The sequence below is a fragment of the Ursus maritimus genome, unplaced genomic scaffold (assembly GCF_017311325.1).
Source record: "Ursus maritimus isolate PB19 unplaced genomic scaffold, ASM1731132v1 scaffold_27, whole genome shotgun sequence".
NCBI classification, from domain to species: Eukaryota; Metazoa; Chordata; class Mammalia; order Carnivora; family Ursidae; genus Ursus; species Ursus maritimus.
In genome coordinates, this window is record NW_024425230.1 from 37080073 (window position 1) to 37097883 (window position 17811).

The window sequence follows — 17811 nt, forward strand, 5'->3', positions numbered from 1 at the left end:
TCCAACATAGATGAACCTTGAAACATTATGCTACTTGAAATAAGCCAGTCACAAAAGACGAATATATGGTTCTACTTATATAAAATATCCAGACTAGGCAAAATCACAGAGACAGAAAGGAGATAGGAGGCTACCAGAGGCTGGAGGGAGGAGGAACAGGGAGCTGTGACTGAATGGGTACAGAGTTTCTGTTGGGGGGGGGGCGGAAAAGTCTAAGAAATGGTGGTGACAGTTGCACAACACTGAATATAATTAATGTCACTGAATCGTATGCTTAGAAATGATTAAAAATGGCACAATATATATTTTATACGATAGAAAAAGTTCTAAATAAATAATCTTGAGAGAATAAAATTAGGAGAATGAGGGCCAGCCATGGAAAACCTGGGACCTGCGACGGCCATTCGCACACACACAAAACCGTGAATAAAAGTACCTGTGATGGGCGCCTGGGTGGCTCAGTCGTTAAGCGTCTGTCTTCAGCTCAGGTCATGAACCCCGGGGGCCGGGGATCGAGTCCTGCACCTGCATCGGGGCTCCCTGCTCAGTGGGAAGCCTGCTTCTCCCTCTGTCTCTGCCCCTGCTTGTGTTCCTTCTCTTGCTGTCCCTCTGTCAAATAAATTTTAAAAATCTTAAAAAAAAAAAAAAAGTACCAGCGACAGATGAGCCTCTGCTTTCTCATCACTTTGTGAATGATCCAAGAGGGCTGTTTAAAGCCAGGCTGGCTGCCAGTATCCCATGTCCCCTCTTCCATCAACACCAGACCGCACTCGGCAGGACAGCAGTGGTTAGGAGCTCAAATGCCCAGTCACTCTGCAGCTGTGTGACTTTGGACAAGTTATGTCACCTCTCTGGGCCTCCAGATCCCGATCTACAAAACGGAGATCATAAAGCATCCCTTGCAAACGGGCTGTTGTAGGAATGAAGTGAGCCAGGAACACATTAGCCCTGGACCCTGAAGTCTAAAAGAGGTCAGCGGGGAGAGGCGCTGACCGGGAAAGGGGAGGTGAGTTGGCCAGCTTGAAGGAACAAAACAAGCCAGGCCATGCAGTAGTTGCCCAGAGAGGATACATCTACTTGAAACATCAGCCAAAGCCAGAAATAATGAGAGAGAAACATCTGTGACAGACAGAGTGGGTGAGGGGGTGACATTCCAAGGCCAAATTGGAAAAGTGTTTGTGAGTATCTGTGAAAGAATGCAAAGTCCTGTTGTAATTTTAATGACCATAGTTTTTATTCACCTTCACCAGGGAAGATAATTGACTCGCCACAGCTCTGCCTCATTTCTCTGTCATTGCTGGGGAATGAGGTGTTTTTAAGTGGATTTTCTAGATAACTGAAGCTTATCCCTGTGAACCCTAACTTTTTTTTTTTCATTTAAGCACTCTGAAGGGAAATTTATATGGAACGGATTACACACTTCCCTGCTTCCCTAATCAGAATATTCTAAATTGAATGTAACCTCTTCCTGTCAACTTGGATTCGCGGGGCTATTCGCCCCTGTATTAATGGCTCCGTTAATATAGCAAATGCTTTACTTTTTTTGAAGTCCAGAGATGTTTTCTGTTTGTTTCCATGGTTTCCAACTGTGATATGAAGCTCTTTATAGGTATTTTTAGGAGCTCCATAAAACATACGCACGGACACAAATTGAGACGTGTGTATATACGCACAGTCACCCTGGGAACCCAGATTGTCGGGTTTCATGGAATTGTGTTTATCTGCGCTTCTCTGACTTCTCAAATCGTCCTTGCTGCATTCCACTGCGTGCCACATATGCCGCTCCAGCGTCTCTGTCCCACTGGACTGTATGTTCCAAGAGGGCAGGACACTTGCCAGCAGTGGACAAAGAGAAGAACGAAAGCTCCTAAGCAGTAGTGCATCAGTTAGTGGTAAGTGAATGGCTTCTGAATGCCTTCCTGGATGCCGCTTAGACACCTCAGGCTCAGTGACCAAGATTAACGTTGTTCTCTTTCCCCCAACGTCATGGCTCTTCCCCTTGTGATTCGCATAAAGAGTTAGGGTTAGTGGCACCAATATCCACCCAGCAGCCCAAGACTGAGCTGGGCTGACATCCTTCCTCCCTCTTCTTCCTTCCCCCAGTGCCCCATTGGTCACCAAGTCCTTGCTGCTTGTACCTCATCAATACAGCTGGAATCTGTCCCCTTCCCTCCATCCCAGTGCTACTACCTTAGTCAAGGCCACCACCGTCTCTTTGCTACTCTAACAGCTGGTCCCCCTGACCCCACTGTCGCTCCATCTCTCCTGCTCACACATCTGTTCTCACCAGCACAGTCTTTCTACGGCCACACCTAATCATGTCTGTCCCCTGCTTGCAGCACAGCCAGAGCTCCCCGGCTGCCATTGCAGGAAGTCAGCACCCCAGAACACAGCTCACAAAGCCCCGGGACCTGAGACTCTGCCCAGGAAGCTGCCCCACCTATACCTTGCTCTCCCTGAAAGTCTATACTCCAGACACACATACGTTTTAAAATTTTCTCCCACGTCTTGCTTTTTCCCAGCTCTAGGCTTTCACACGTATCAGTTCCTTCACTTAGGAATATATAGAGAGAGAATAGATCATTCCCCATGCTCTCCCCTCCTTCCAGTCTCTTCTTTGAGGACATATTCTCTAATCCCCCCAGTCTGGACTCAAACTCACCCATGCCCTTCTATGTTGTCCGGAACAATGCCTACGATAGCACGTCTGCGGTATACCTTCAACGCTGCTTTAACATCTCCATCCCCACGAGACTGCACGCCCTACAGTTTGGGGGTTTGGCTGTGCCACAGAGAATGGAGGTCACCTCTGATAAGCAAAGTGTAGCCCTGGGATGTACCAAGGACAAACTGGCTTTGGACTCTAACAGTTTCCTTCAGAGTCAAGGTCTGAGGGCAGTAACTGTGGCCCTGACAATGAAGGGAATCCCTTGTTCTGGATCTTGGGGTTGTCCCCAGTGATAAGCAGAGAGGAAGTGGCTAACCCACATGGTGTCTCTGCACTCGCACCTCAGAGTTTCTGTCCTCACAATCATCATTCAGAAAGTGTCCCATTTACCAGCAGTGGAGATTGCTGGAGCCAGACCTGAGCCCGCCCTTGACCATAACCTTGGGCCATCACTTAACCTCTCTGACCCTTTATTTCCCCATCTGTAAAATGGAGAGTAATAAAACCTGACTTACCGGGTTTTCAATGTCACAAGTGAGCATTTAAAATGGGGTTGTCATTATCATTACAATGGAGTCACATCATAGATACATTAAATTTATGGGAATTCAACTACGTGTGCTTGGCAACAAAAAGAGAGAGAGAAATGGTATAGTAGGTAATTCGGCTAGTCTTTCTGCTTGCTGATACATGTCCCAGAGAGTGGGTGAGGTGGGGGACACCGACTGCTGGGTACTCCATCACTCTAGGTCCCGTGAACCTCTTCCAGTGTGGGTAGAGGTTGTAACTATAACTGGACTTGATTTTTTTTAATTGAGATATAATTGATATGTTAGTTTCAGGTATATAACGTAATGATTCCCCATTTGTATATATTGTTAAATGATCACCAGAAGTCTAGTTAACATCTGTCACCATACATACTTACACATTTTTTTCTTATGATGAGAAACTTTAAGATCTCCTCTTAGCATCTTTCATGTATTATTAATTATACAGCAATATTAGCTAGAGTCACCATGCTGCACATTACCTCCCCATGGTTTGTTTATTTTATAACTAGAGCTTTGTCCCTTCTGATCACCTTCACCCATTTCACCCACTTCCTACGCCCCACCTCTGATAACCAGCAATCTGTTCTTTGCATCTATGAGCCTGGTTCTTGTCTGTTCTTTGTTTTTTAGATTCCACATAAGTGAAATCATACGGTGTTTGTCTTTCTCTGTCTGACTTATTTCATTTAGCATAATGTCCTCAAGGTCCATCCGTGTTGTCACAAATGACAGGATTTCCTTCTTTAGTGGCTGAATGATATTCCATTGTGTGTGTGTGTGTGTGTGTGTGTGTGTGTGTGTTACATTGTGTGTGTGTGTGTGTATTATATTGTATGTGTGTGTGTGTGTATATACACCACATCTTTATCCATTCATCCATCCATCAGTGGACCCTTAGGTTGCTTCCATGTCTTGGCTATTGTAAATAATGCTGCAGTGAACACAGGGGTGCAGATATCTTCTTGAGTTAGTGTTTTCATTTCCTTTGGATAAATACCCAGAGGTGGAATTACTGGATCATATGATAGCTCTACTTTTAATTTTTTGAGGAGCCTCCATACTGTTTTCCAGAGTGGTTGCACTAATTTCCATTCCCACTGACAACGCACAAGGGTTCCCTTTCCTCCACATCTCCGCCAACACTTGTTATTTCTTGTCTTTTGATACTAGCCCTTCTCATAGGTATGAGGTGATGTCTCATTGTGGTTTTGATTTGCATTTCCCTGATGATTAGTGATGTTAAGCACCTTTTCGTATGCCCATTGGCTATCTGTACGTCTTCTTTGTAAAAATGTCTATTCAGACCTTTTGCCCATTTTTTAATCAGATCGTTTGGTTTTTTGCTATTGAGTTGTTCTGTTGAGTTCTTTATATATTTTGAATGTTAATCCTTTGTCAGTTACGCGATTTGCAAATGTTTTCTCCCATTCATTAGGCTCCTTTTCATTTTGTTGATGGTTTCCTTTGCTGTGCAGAAGCTTTTTAGTTTGATGTAGACCCACTTGTTTTTGCTTTTGTTGCCTTTGCTTTTAGTGTCAAATCCAGAAAATCATCACAAGACCTATGTCAAGAGCTCACCACCTATGTTTTCCTCTAGGAGTTTTATGGTTTCAGGTCTTACACTTCGGTCTTTTTTTTTTTTTTTTTTTTTAGATTTTATTTATTTATTTGACAGAGAGAGACAATGAGAGAGGGAACACAAGCAAGGGGTGTGAGAGGGAGAAGCAGTCTTCCTGCTGAGCAGGGAGCCCGATGTGGGGCTTGATCCCAAGATCCTGGGATCATGACCTGTGCCGAAGGCAGACACTTAATGGCTGAGCCACCCAGCCACCCCTACACTTTGGTCTTAACTCCATTTTGAGTCAACGTTTGTGTATGATGTAAAATAGTGGTCAAGTTTCATTCTCTTGTGCGTGGCTGTCCAGTTTTCCTGACACCATTTATTGAAGAGACTGTCCTTTCCCCACTGTATATTCTTGGCTCCTTTGTCATAAGTTAATGGACCGTATATGCATGGGTTTATTTCTGGGCTCTGTTCTGTTCTATTGATCCATGTGTCTTTTTTTATGCCAATACCACACTGTTTTGATTACTATAGCTTTGTAATACAGTATGAAATCAGGAAGCGTGATGCCTCCAGCTTCGTTCTTATTTCTCAAGATGGCTTTTGGCTTCTGGACTTGATTTTGCCTCACTCACTGTAGTACCAGGCAGAAAATGCAGGGTGAGACTTACTCGTAATCTGGTGGTGCAGCTTATATATATGAATATTTGGGGCACAGATGAAGAAGGAATAAAGCAAGACTGGGTAATTGGGATTTGGGCCTAGGCTGGTTCCATCTACTAAAGGATGATGGTCGGGTTCCGTGACATTGACCACTTGACCTTGCTCAGCAAGTGGCAGGTATGTGTAGGGGAGTTTGTGGGGCTGATGGAGTGATTCCTCCATCAGTGCCTTAGTCCACAAAGATCCCATGTACTCACTGGCCTCACTAGAACCTTGTGCTCTTGTTCCTGCCCAACACTCGAGTGCTCCCGTCTCTTCGTTCATACTGAGCCTGCCCAGTGACACCTTCTCCAATCCCACTCACCTGCCTCCTTCCTCTCTGGGTGTCTAAACCCCAGGATCACGGGAGCACAAAGGTCAACTGATCATCTCCTCGTCTTCAGGAGGTAGGATGTCTAGCCATTCCAGTTTGCCCAAGACTGAGGGATTTCTCAGAATGTGGGAGGTTAGTGCTGAAACCGGGACAGTTGGTCACTCCGATAGGCAGACAAGTGAGAGAGGCCACTTCAGATGCCCTCTGCCTGGGTCTCCTTATCTGGGAGCAATCTTCTCATTGAACTTCTCCTAGAACGTTATTTGTGCCAGTCCGTGTCCATGCTTGAACTCCACATCCACCATACTCTAGGACTCAAGTGGATGAGGCTATGGTTTGAGGACGTCTTGTTATTGTGTGTCCTGTATGCACCAAGTGAGGGTCAGAGTGGGAGGTGGCAGCAGGCTGGGTGACTTACCTGGGGCTCTGCCATTCGGGCCCTTTTCATAGCTGTGGAAATTTCTGCAAAGCTTGTTCAGATAGTGCTCTTTGAAACATTTAATTACATATAAAGATCTTGAAAGCTCCCTGTCCCTTCCCAGGGAAACATTACTTTTTCCTGGTCCTTCTGAAGTTGGCTACTTGGAAAGTAAAGAAATTGAACTGAAGATGGAGCAATGGGGTTTGGGGGCGGGAGGCATTACTGAAAGGGAGAAGCAGCGAAGAGAGAGATGGGAAGGGTGACAGGGAGACAGAGTCAACAAGGGGAGGTGCAGGGAGGTAGAAGACAGATTCACCAAGACTGCGGTGCAGGAGGTGAGAAAACTAATGAGTTTCAGGAAGACAGGGAAAGAGGCAGGAAAGAGAGAGAGAGATGGGGGCTGCGCTGGGGGAGGCACAAAGAAGGGGAGCAGTGAGTAGGGTCACAGAAAAGAGGGCTGGCAAATCAGGAGACAGCCTGGCTGAGAGAAAGAGACAGCTGACCAAGAATTTAGCAAAGCCAGAGGAAGGTAAAGAGTTTGTGGTTCCAGAATTTCAGTGCAGGGGAGGGGCTTCAGGGAAGCACTGGTTGGAATGGGGTGGCTCTGACCAGGAGATGCCTTGAACAAACAGTCTTCTTAGCTCGTCTAATTATTGGAGTGGCTTAGCCAAGAGCCAGTGGAGGTTATGAGGCACCAAAGCATCCACCCAAACGGCCCTTGCTGCCCCCACCCCAGGGGAGCAGTGCAGAGCTGGGAAGGCCCTCGGCTATCGATGCTGGCCCGCATCCCAAGGAAAGTCCCTCGGGGGGCCTCCCTCAGCGCTGACCGGCTCCTCTCTTGCAGGCTGTGACAGCGACCACTGGGGTCCCCACTGCAGCAACCGGTGCCAGTGCCAGAACGGAGCCCTGTGCAACCCCATCACGGGCGCCTGCGTGTGTGCGGCCGGCTTCCGCGGCTGGCGCTGCGAGGAGCTCTGCGCGCCCGGCACCCACGGCAAGGGCTGCCAGCTGCCGTGCCAGTGCCGCCACGGAGCCAGCTGCGACCCGCGCACCGGCCAGTGCCTCTGCGCGCCGGGCTACACCGGAGTCTAGTGAGTAGCGCCCGCGGGGCCCGAGGGGAGGGGCGGGGCGGCCGCTCCCTCCCGCAGCTGCGCAGTCCGCCCCTGGCGCCTGACTGCTGGGCCGGTGGTCGCCACAGAAGGAAGTTAAGGCAGTCCTGGCTGTCAGATCTCCCGCGCTGTGACTCCAAGTCCTACAGAGGTTAAATGCCCAGGCGTCTCCCGCGCAGGTCTCAGGTCCCTCCCACCCAGGCCCCAGGGTGACTGGTGCAAGCGGAGACCAAGCATGGCCCCGGGAGTTCATTAAACTCCTCCCCCTTCCTGTGGGCCGGGGGCGGGGGCGCCTCAGACCTTAGCTTGGCATTCTCCTCCGATCATAACCCAAATGCCCCCGCTCCCTGGGTCTGACCCTTGAGGCCACTGGAGAAAGAGGTGGGTGAGGGCCCTGGGCAGGTATGCATAAATTCGGGGAATTTACTGTGCCTGTTCCTCTCCCCTGCCTTCTCCCCTTAGACCCCAAACAGCCCCTCACTCTAGTTTTCTGGAGTCTGTACTGACAGGGGACCACCGAGACTGCTTAATTGAGACCCCCTCAGAGGCAAGATTGAAGTTCTCCTCCCCATCTGGTCGAAGGCTCAGTGGCCTCCCAATAGCCCTAGATCCTGAGAGGGCCCCCAAGGACACTGGCCAGGGACAGACACATCCTTGATTGAGGATGTTTCCTGCCCTGATGTCTGGCTGGCTGCAAGGCCAGCTCCAGCTGGAGGCCAGGGCCATTGCCCTAAGGCCCAAGGCCAAGATCCTGTGTGAATCCTCCCTCATACCTCAGCAGGGCACCTGAGCCTGTTAGGATAGCTGAGAACCTTCCAGAGCGTGGAAGTGGGGCAGGCCCCAGATACTCCCTCTCTGAATCTTTAAAGAATCTAAGTAGATTCTTAAAAGCTGGATTGAGAACCATTTCTCAGTGCCTTTACTCATGCTGTTCCTTTTGCCTGACATGCCCTTCCTTCCCTTCTCCCAGTGAAACTCACGTCACCCTCAGGACCCACGTAAAGTGTCTTCCTCTTCCGGAAGACTTCCTCCGCAGGAGAATACTCTTTACACTACAAGCACTTAAGTGATCCCACAGGTACTGGCCCAAGCACACTACATTCCAGTTAGTTATATCCGAGCCCTGTTTCCCCCTTCTGGCGGGAAGCGGGACTGCATTTCAGCTAACCATGGCCCAGTTCACACTGAGAGCTCACTAATTCCTAGGGAGCCCTGGGGCCCTGGGGCCCTGCCCTCTGACTGAGAGCTGCCATGTCTAACGCCTCTGCTTCCCCATGCAGCTGTGAGGAGCTGTGCCCACCTGGGAGCCATGGGGCTCACTGTGAGCTGCGCTGCCCTTGCCAGAATGGGGGCACCTGCCACCACATCACGGGAGAGTGTGCCTGCCCCCCAGGCTGGACGGTAGGTGGGCCCCCAGGACCTGGGTGGGACACTGTAAGAGGGGTGAGCATCCCTCACACACCTTGAGGGGCTAAATTCCTCTCCTACCCTGAAAACCCTCCCTCCTGTCTGTGGTCATGGGCGTCACTAGACACCGTCGGTGAACACAGCTTTGAATCACGTCTGTATCTAAGGGCTGTGGGAACTGATGGCAAGTTACTTAACCTCTCTGAGCCTGTGGTCCCTCACGCTCAAAAGAGCTGAAATCTAGATTAGCTCTGTCCTTGGGCATGGGTACTCACCTGAGCTGCCATGGGCTCTGGGCCACATGTGGCAGAAAGGGTGTGGCGTAGGGCAGGGGAGCAGGTGGGAGAAGGAGGGAAGATGGCAGAGGATGGATCCCCCGAAGTTCTAGAACTTCGGATTCCCAGCCTTTACCCCCAGCTCTCTCACACACACATCCTGGTTCTGCGCGCCCAGAATCTGGTATTTTAACATGTGTTCCGGGTGATTCTGATGCAACCTCCACCAATCCAGGTCTTGTGTCTGGGAACCACTATAATGGAAAAAGAGGATGGGAGTTATAACCTCATAGGGCTAAATTCAGGTGCTCCATCTAGTGTTGACCCTGAAATAAGTACTCAGTTACTCTAGTCTCTACTTCCCCGTCTGTAAGCAGAACTGATACAGCAGTAGGTAAGCCCGACCCTTCGTAGCTGCCACACTTGGCAAAAGGCTCACAGGAGGCGGTGCGTGTCCGAAGTGCCTTGCAAACTCTGAAGTCCTTTATAATTGCTTGTGTTCTATCCTGGGATCCCACAGACAATGCACAAGCCTCCTTTTTAGCCACACGCTCCCCTCCCCCACCAAAGACCCAAGCTTCTCCGGAGCAGCGAGTCAGTAAGGCTGACTGTTCCGGGCTGAGTCCCGTCTCTGTTGCAGGGGAAACTGGGTGCCCCAGCTGGCTGCCTCCCTTGGGGCTTGAGACTTTGCAGAGCCGCAGAGGACAGGGTTGCTGAGCGGAAGCAGGGTATTTCGGGAGGCTGTGAAGGCAGAGGTCACATGGAGCAGCAGGGGCTATGCCTGCAGGGCCCACTGAGGCACGGATTTGCCAGGACTTGCTGGAGCAGGAAAGGACCAGGGGATGATTTGGTGCAGGGGTGTCCAAACCTGTCTGCGCACCAGAGTTTCTGGGGGCGGGGGCCTTCAGTACACATTCCCAGACCCCACCAGGGACCTTCTGGGGCCTGGATCTCTATCTTTAATAAGCTCCCCAGATGATTCTGAGGCAGCCAACCCTGTATGCTGGTCTGCCTTTGGAAATAATTGATCGAGTCTGTAGGATTTCCTTCTGTGTTTCACAGAACCCTAGGGTTTCTTGGGGGTGAGGGGTCTGATGATTAGGGCTCTCGGTCCCACACGCCCTCTCTTCTCCATTTGAATCTACTTTCTATATGGAGGTTCTAGGTAAGATTTCAGATACAAACAGGGTCTCCCAGCTCTTAGAGTTTGAACACCACTGGTGTTCAGTAAGTCCTTTTCTCAGATGAGGGAGCTGAGGCCCGGAGAAGCTGAGTAACCCACCCAGGGCCATGCTGCTGGTTAAGAGGAACGTGGGCTAGCATCCGGGTGTCCTGACTCTGGACTCCCAACCCCCAGCCCTTGGTGTCTGAGGACCAAGGGGGCTGCTGCTACCTCTCCCACACCTGCCGATTTCTTCCACCCTGAACCACTCTCTGGAAAGACGCTCTCATCTCCAGCCACCTTCCAGAATTCCACCACCGGCAGACTGGGTCCTCGGAGGCCCAGCAGCAGGCAGTGAGGTTGGCTCTGAGTGAGGTAGGAGGAGAATGGGCCTCAGGCAGGCCCTGTGCCTGTAAAGGCCTCTCCGGAGAGACTGATGGAGGCCAGTGGTCAGAGAAGGGGAAGGGAGGAGGCCTACACATGGAGGAATTTTTTTTCTCCCCAGCACAGTGAGAGGTTTGCTCTTCCCTATGACAGGAAGCTCCATCAATGGAAGCCTTTGGATTGGGGGACTTTATGTTTTTAATTTTATTGTAGACAATTGCATTTCTATTTTTGACACAGCATTTAACTTGCAGATTAGTATGGATTATTAATACCCTTCGTGCATGCAGATTCACTGCGACTCGGCCCTGAGGCCCCTCCCTGGAAGGGCTGGGCCTGAGAAGAGGGTGCTGGGCAGAAGGGTCCTGCCTTGATCATCCTCCAAGGCCTCACTTTCTCGTTGGTCCCAGGAGGTTCAGCCACCCTCAGAGATCTAAAGAACATAGTCGCTGGCTCACACAGTGCGGCTCCCCAAAGGGCTGAAGCCTTGCGCAGAGCGGGAGAAGAGCCCCAGGATCTCTGGCCCTCCAGGCCCCTCCTCAGAGATTCCTGGCCACCAGGCTCTAAGTATGCCTGTAGGACACTCCACTCGCCTAGCTGTCGTTAGCTCGTTCCAGGAGGGGCCTTTGCGCAGAGCCTGGGAAATTACTCTTTTTCTTTGACCATTCGGAGGAGAGAGAGCAGGTGTCAGTAGCTGGATGACAGCGGGCACTGCAGACAGAAAGGGAAGTAAGAGATGTGATCGGCTCCCGTTAGGAGTCCCCAGTCCGATGGTGGAGGCTGGGTATAGTGTGTGTGTGTGCACGTACGCACGCACACACGCGGAACAACAGGACTGAGGAGAGATGGGGCTGAGGTGCTGGGAGCTAGGACCAGGGGTCACAGAGGGCCAGACATTGGCCTTTGGAGCTGAGGCTGCAAAATCACGGTCAGCTTTAGGTTTCATAGAGACCCATGCCCTGGCCGGTACCCGGACCGTTTCCTCAGCACCCGCGCCAGCCACTGGTCACTGACCACTGAGAGCATCCGTGCTACCTGGGACGGTGGTGGTCATTAGAAATGCCTTCAGGTGGTTGGCGAGGCGGAGCGGTGCCTTCTCTGGGGAATCGGCGTGGCCTGCCTGAGTCCTTTTATCATTTATGCTGCATTTAGCCCCGGTCCTCTAAGGAGTGGCTGGTTTCCAGGTTTGACAAACCATTTGGTGTAACCAGTTCGGAGAGGAGGGAGCCTTTTGCCTCCCCTCATCTCCAACCTTCTGGATGCCACCGTGCCCAAGATCCCGCTACAGTTGGCCATGTATGCTCTAGTTGACCGTACGGTAAGGGTGTTAGTCTGCTAGGGCTGTTGTAACAGAGTCGCAGAGACTGGGGGGCTTAAATAGCAGAACCGTATTTTCTCCCCGTTCTCGAGGCTGGAAGTCCGAGTTCAAGGTGTTGGCAGGGTTGGATCCTTCTGAGGCCTTCCCCTGTGTCTTCACACGGTCTTCCCTCTGTGCGTGTCTGTGTGCTAATCTCCTCTTCTTACAAGGATACCCACCATTGGATTAGGGCCCACCCTAATGGTCTCATTTTAACTTCATTACTTCTATTAAGGTATCTCCGAAAACAGTCACGTTCTGAGCTACCTGGAGTTCAGATGATATGAATTTGGGGAGACACGCAGAAGAGAAACCAGAAGAGAAGCCACAGCCTTCTCTTAAGCTGACACTTTGCTGCCTGCTCTCTCCCTCACCCAACCCCCGAAGCCTGTTCTTCCAACCAGCAGCATTACCAGTGAAGGTTCTCCCACTCTTCCAAGGCTCTGCTGGTCCTGGGCCCCTACCAAGTGCAACATCAGGTGTCCACTTGGGTGGAATTAATATTAATTAAGGACCTGCTCTTTAGGATACTGTACTAGGTTCCTTCCCTTCTCTTACCTCACTTAACCTCCACAACCACCTTGGAGACTGGGAGTTATGACTCCCATTTTATAGGTGAGGAAACTGAGGCTCAGAACAATCATAGGGTTCATCCTAGCTCAGCCATCTGGGAGGAGGCAGAGGTGGGACTTGAGCCCAAGTGCTGACTTTGAGTCCGGTGTTCTGTCAAGCACACCAGACAGCAGGCCTTCCAAGGTATTGAATTCCTTCAGGCTCCAGGAGCTCAAGCCCAAGGAGGAGCCCAGGGATCCAGTCACCTGGGTGCCTGCAGTTGGGGAACATTGAGCAGGGACTTACGGAGGTGCTTGCCCACCTGTCGGAAAACTCTCCAGGATGCTTGATCTCCTCGGGAAATGTTGGAAGGAAGTACACTGTGTACCAAGCTTCCTACTGGCCTCCTCAGTGGGCCCTGGTCATGTCTCAGAAGCTTGTGGGGTGCAGTGAGGAATGTAGGCCTTGAAGCTAGAAGTCCAAGACCTGGGGAACTCCTACCACCTCCAGGAGGAAGAGGCCCCCTTCGTCTGTGGCTTTTCCCTGCCGCTCTCCTCACATACAAACTGATCTTGCTGTCCTCGGCTGCTGCCTCTGTCCCTTCAGTCCTCCTTCCCCTGCCCCACCTCCGCCCCTCACCTTCTCACATGTGGGGAAGAGAAATCTGAGCTAAAAGGCCTCCCACTTAATTCATTACAGTAAACTGGATGATATTGAAAAATGACTCGGGCCTGGCAGCATTTTCCTAAGCAAACTAGCTTCCTCTGGGTTGGCAATTATTGGTGCTTAATAACTGTGTGTTGAACTAATTGATTAATGAATTGTGGGAGAATCCTCGGTCTCCGAAGAGAAATGACTGTCTCTGGTGTGGGAGAGGCTGGAAGGGCAGCTGGTTCAGATTTCTGTCTAATAAAGACCTAAGAATCATAGATGTAATGTTTAAAGTCACCTTATCCCACAAGGCTAGCACTGGAGGGAGGGAAAGTAGTCCTCCAACTCACTGACGCATCCCACCCCAGAAGGCAGCTGTGTTCACATCTTGTGCTTTGTCTGGCATTTCCATACTTCACTGCCATTTCCTGATTTTTCCATGATAGATATTTGTTGAATCTGTTGACTTCCTACGATAGAATAAGATTCAGATCAGATGCGGGCAAGTGCGACCCTTCCCCCACCCTCTCAAGTGGGACTTTGTTATAATTTTTGGTTTAATCATTTTGATGACATTAATGACTACATGATGTCACGACAGAATGAATTCAAAATCGGTGTTTATGCTGATACGCTCGCTTACGTATCATCGCTAATTGATCCCTAAAACTCTCTGGCAGAACTTGAAAAGACCTCTCAGTAAGGTCAGACACATCAGAAGTCTCTCAATTTGGTGTTTGTTTCTGTTTTTTACTTTGAGGCCACACTCCCACACTGAGGCTTTGTGTGTTTCAGTTCCTGCTACTTGGTGTCATTTTGCACTTCTTTCACTGCCACCCTCTAATTCCCCTCACCTCCCTCTTACGTTGGTGTCTCCATTTCTTTCTTTTTCTTGGATAATTCTTTCTGAGGAAAGAAAAAAAAATCCTCCAGCAGCTTCCTGAGAAAGTTCATGGAAAGTTAATTTTTTGAGGCTGTTCGAATCTGAAAATGCCTTTATCGAATCCCTACTTAAGTGTTAGTTTCGCTGGTTATAGAATTCTAAGTTGCAAATTATTTTCCTCTGAATTTCTAAGGCCTTGCTCCATTATCTTCTAGCTTCTAGTTAAGCCCAATACCTTTTGGTTCCTCTTCTTTTGTGTGTGCCTTTCTATTTTTTTTTAAAGATTTTTTTTTTTTTTTGACAGAGAGACAGCCAGTGAGAGAGGGAACACAAGCAGGGGGAGTGGGAGAGGAAGAAGCAGGCTCATAGCGGAGGAGCCTGATGTGGGGCTCGATCCCATAGCGCCGGGATCACGCCCTGAGCCGAAGGCAGACACTTAACCGCTGTGCCACCCAGGCGCCCCTGTGTGTGACTTTCTAAAAAGCTTTGACGAGAATTTATCCATAGAAGTATAAAAATTTGTAGTGATAAGACTTTTTTTTTTTTTTAGATTTTATTTATTTATTCAACAGAGATAGACAGCCAGCGAGAGAGGGAACACAAGCAGGGGGAGTGGGAGAGGAAGAAGCAGGCTCCCAGCGGAGGAGCCTGATGTGGGGCTCGATCCCAGAACGCCGGGATCACGCCCTGAGCCGAAGGCAGACGCTTAACCGCTGTGCCACCCAGGCGCCCCTGTAGTGATAAGACTTAATGTGGGTCTTTTTCACTTTTCATGCTTGATACTCTATAGACCTTTTCAATTCAGAGATCAGTGCTTTCCATCCTTCCATTCTGGGGAAGTTTTCTTGTGTTATATTTCCCATTTAATTTAGGCACCTCCCTTTTCTCTGTTCTGCTGTCTGGAATCCTCTGTTAATCAGATATCAGACCTCCTGGACTGATCCTCTAATTTTATTATATTTTGCCTACAATTTCTTCCTTGGTACCTCCCCTTCTTCCCCTTCTTTCTTGTTCTTCTTTGTGGGAGATTTCTTTATCTTCCAGCTCTTCTATTGCAATTTTAAAAATTTCTGCCATCTTATTTTTAGATTTCAAAAACTCTTTACTTTTCTCTGGATATCCCCTTTTATAATACTCCACTCTTTCATAGATAAAATAATTTCATATAACCACCTACAGATATTCATATTTAATTATAATAGAAGTTCATACTTCTCATTTTAGAAGTTTTCTTTGCTCCCTGCATAGTTCCCATTTCCTCTGTGTTCCATTGTGTATTTATCTGCTTAGGTCTTCATCTGTCACGGTAGAGCCTAATTTGAACTACCTAGCGATCCTTCACCACCTGTTCATGTTTTATGGTGCGCCGCAGGAAAGCTGGTTGGAAGGCCTGGGGGTGCGTAGAGAGGGTTGCCAGGCTTGGTACTGATGGGCCCCTTAAATATCACTATCAGAGGTCTTTCCTTTTGGGTTTATCGGTGCCCCCAGGAAAGAATCCTCTAAAACCCTGCCAGCGGGAATAGAGTCTGGTAATCAGCAGTCTAGTTGCTGAGCAGGCAGAGTCGTGCAGGACCCCCCTTTCTCCTGGCACCCCTTCAGCCATGCTTGGCATCCTGTGTCCAAGCCTACGTGGGCCAACCTCTTCAAAAGTCAACTGTCAGGCTTCTCCCAGACTGGGCAAGTCACCTGGCTACTTGAAGTGGGGGCAGAGATCTGGGGTCTTATTCTCTCTTTTATACACTTTCAAACAACCCTCCTGTTCCAGCACACCTGCCCTCTGACCCTTACAGGTTACTGCTGTCTCTGATTCCTGAGCTTTTCCAAGGTTACCATCTTCTAGCCTGTGACAGCTCATGTCCTGCATGGCCTCTGCTCCCATTCCTTTTGTCCTTGTAGACTCACCTTTTCCCCTTTGCGCTTGTGTTAGCAGGGCTTGGGAATGGAGTGGAGATAGTGTGTGTTTCCAGACCACCGTGTTTGATCAGAGTCTCTTTGTTTTTCCTCGGCACTCTATGGTAGGCCAGTGCGAGAGCACTCGTGCAGTGTGGTTTAGTTATCTGCTTTCCTCACCTCTCTCCCCAGGAAACTGGGAGGTCACAAATGGAGTCTTCCTCATATTTTTATATCCCTAATGTCTAACACAACACCTGGTATACAGTAGGCACTTAATAAATGTGTCCTGACTAATTGGAGGAGCCAGTTGGTCTCAGTCTCCCTATCTCTCAAATGGGGCTTTGGAGCCACAATGTCGAGCTTCTTATACTTCTGTCAATGGGAAGAAAGTCGCACTGACGAAACACAGTGGTCCCTTAGGGTGGCCCGCTTCTAGGAGACAGCGGCGTCACGTGTGTCTTCCCTCTTCTGTTTCAGGGAGCAGTGTGTGCCCAGCCCTGCCCACCGGGGACGTTCGGCCAGAACTGCAGCCAGGAGTGTCCTTGCCACCACGGAGGGCAGTGTGATCACGTGACTGGCCAGTGCCACTGTACAGCTGGCTACATGGGGGACAGGTAAGAGAAGGGTCAGCTATCATCCTCGCTGTGTGTGGTGCTCATTTTCCCAGCGGTCTTGCAGAGAGTGGCTGAGGTTTATCAGCCCACGCAGCATTCCTCTTTGAGCTTTTCTGCTTTCTCAGAAAGTTTTCGGAGTCCTCCTGCCAGGAAGATTCGTCAACTCATCCTTCCTGGCCCTTGGCCTGCTACACACACACTCACCCCTCCCCCTGCCCAGTGACCCAAGCCCTACGCTTGCCCTGACTCCCCAGGAGAGGGAGGTGAGCACCTATTGTCCTCTCTGCTTTCTGCCTTTACTGGAAGGAGGCAACAGCACCAATAATCCAAAGAAGCTGGGAGTGCAAACTAGTTCACACATTTTGCATAGTTTCTTCTAGAACTGAAGTTTGATTCCTAATTTGGGTTATACCAAAAGGATACTGGCATCGGTTTGCATCCTCTGAGGGCTAGTGGCCTGATAGCCGAACAGGAGCTCCAGTGTCCTGCAATCAAACCAGCCTTGCAGAGCGGATAGCCCACAGAACATGTCACTGAGGAATTCCCGCCTGTGCACATTTGCCGTGGCAGGAAGAAGGGTGCCACAACGATAGGGTAGGTGCAGTGGAAGAGAGAGAAGCAACAGCTGGTGTGTTGAATGGTGAATGATTTCAGAGCTGGGAGAGGACACTTGCCTCGGACAGGACCCGAGCCAAGCCTCAACTACACCTGCCTTTTCTAGAAGAGAGAGAAACAGTAGGGCAGAGGCTCTCACACCCCTGCTTCTGTGGAATCCGTGTTTCGTCTCTGGCCCTGGATTTTGTTACTCTGCCCAAACAAAGTGAGGCAAGAGGAACATTTTTTCGCCATCCCTCTGCTTCCCCTGCCCAGGTGACATCACCAAGCAGGGATCGAGGCTGCGCCAACTCATCGATCCTTCTGGCTGTGACAACATAATTGGACTCCTCCAACTGTCACTGGAGTCAAAGCCCCAAATCCTTGGCGATGTCCAGAAGAGCGATTTTCCGTGTTTTGCCTCTAGCCGAGTCTTTTGAGCCAGATCTCATCGCTGCGAGCTAGTGTTCATCTCCATGAGCTTCCAGCCTTAGAACATGGGGTACGGCGTCCGGAGATCCTCCCTGACTTCTGTCAGAGAGGGGGTGTCTGGGGGGGAGGTGGGTGGGAGGGAGGACTGAAGCACGGAGCCCAACTTGCCATCCTCACCTTCTCCCCCAGTAAGGAAACGCTCAGGATACGCTAGTAGGGTCAGGAGCCGGAAGACCCCAGAACCAGAACAGGACC

General features: G+C 50.0%; 1 protein-coding gene across 2 annotated transcripts in view; it reads left to right on the forward strand.

The window, feature by feature from the left end:
* The window catches only part of MEGF11 (multiple EGF like domains 11), a 226450-nt gene that overhangs the window by 138418 nt on the left and 70221 nt on the right, over window positions 1-17811 (forward strand). For both annotated transcript variants that reach the window (XM_040643090.1, XM_040643091.1), the window contains exons 5-7: window positions 7088-7334; window positions 8633-8753; window positions 16394-16530. In XM_040643090.1, coding sequence (XP_040499024.1) covers window positions 7088-7334; window positions 8633-8753; window positions 16394-16530 — 505 coding nt within the window. The remainder of the gene's footprint in view (window positions 1-7087; window positions 7335-8632; window positions 8754-16393; window positions 16531-17811) is intronic.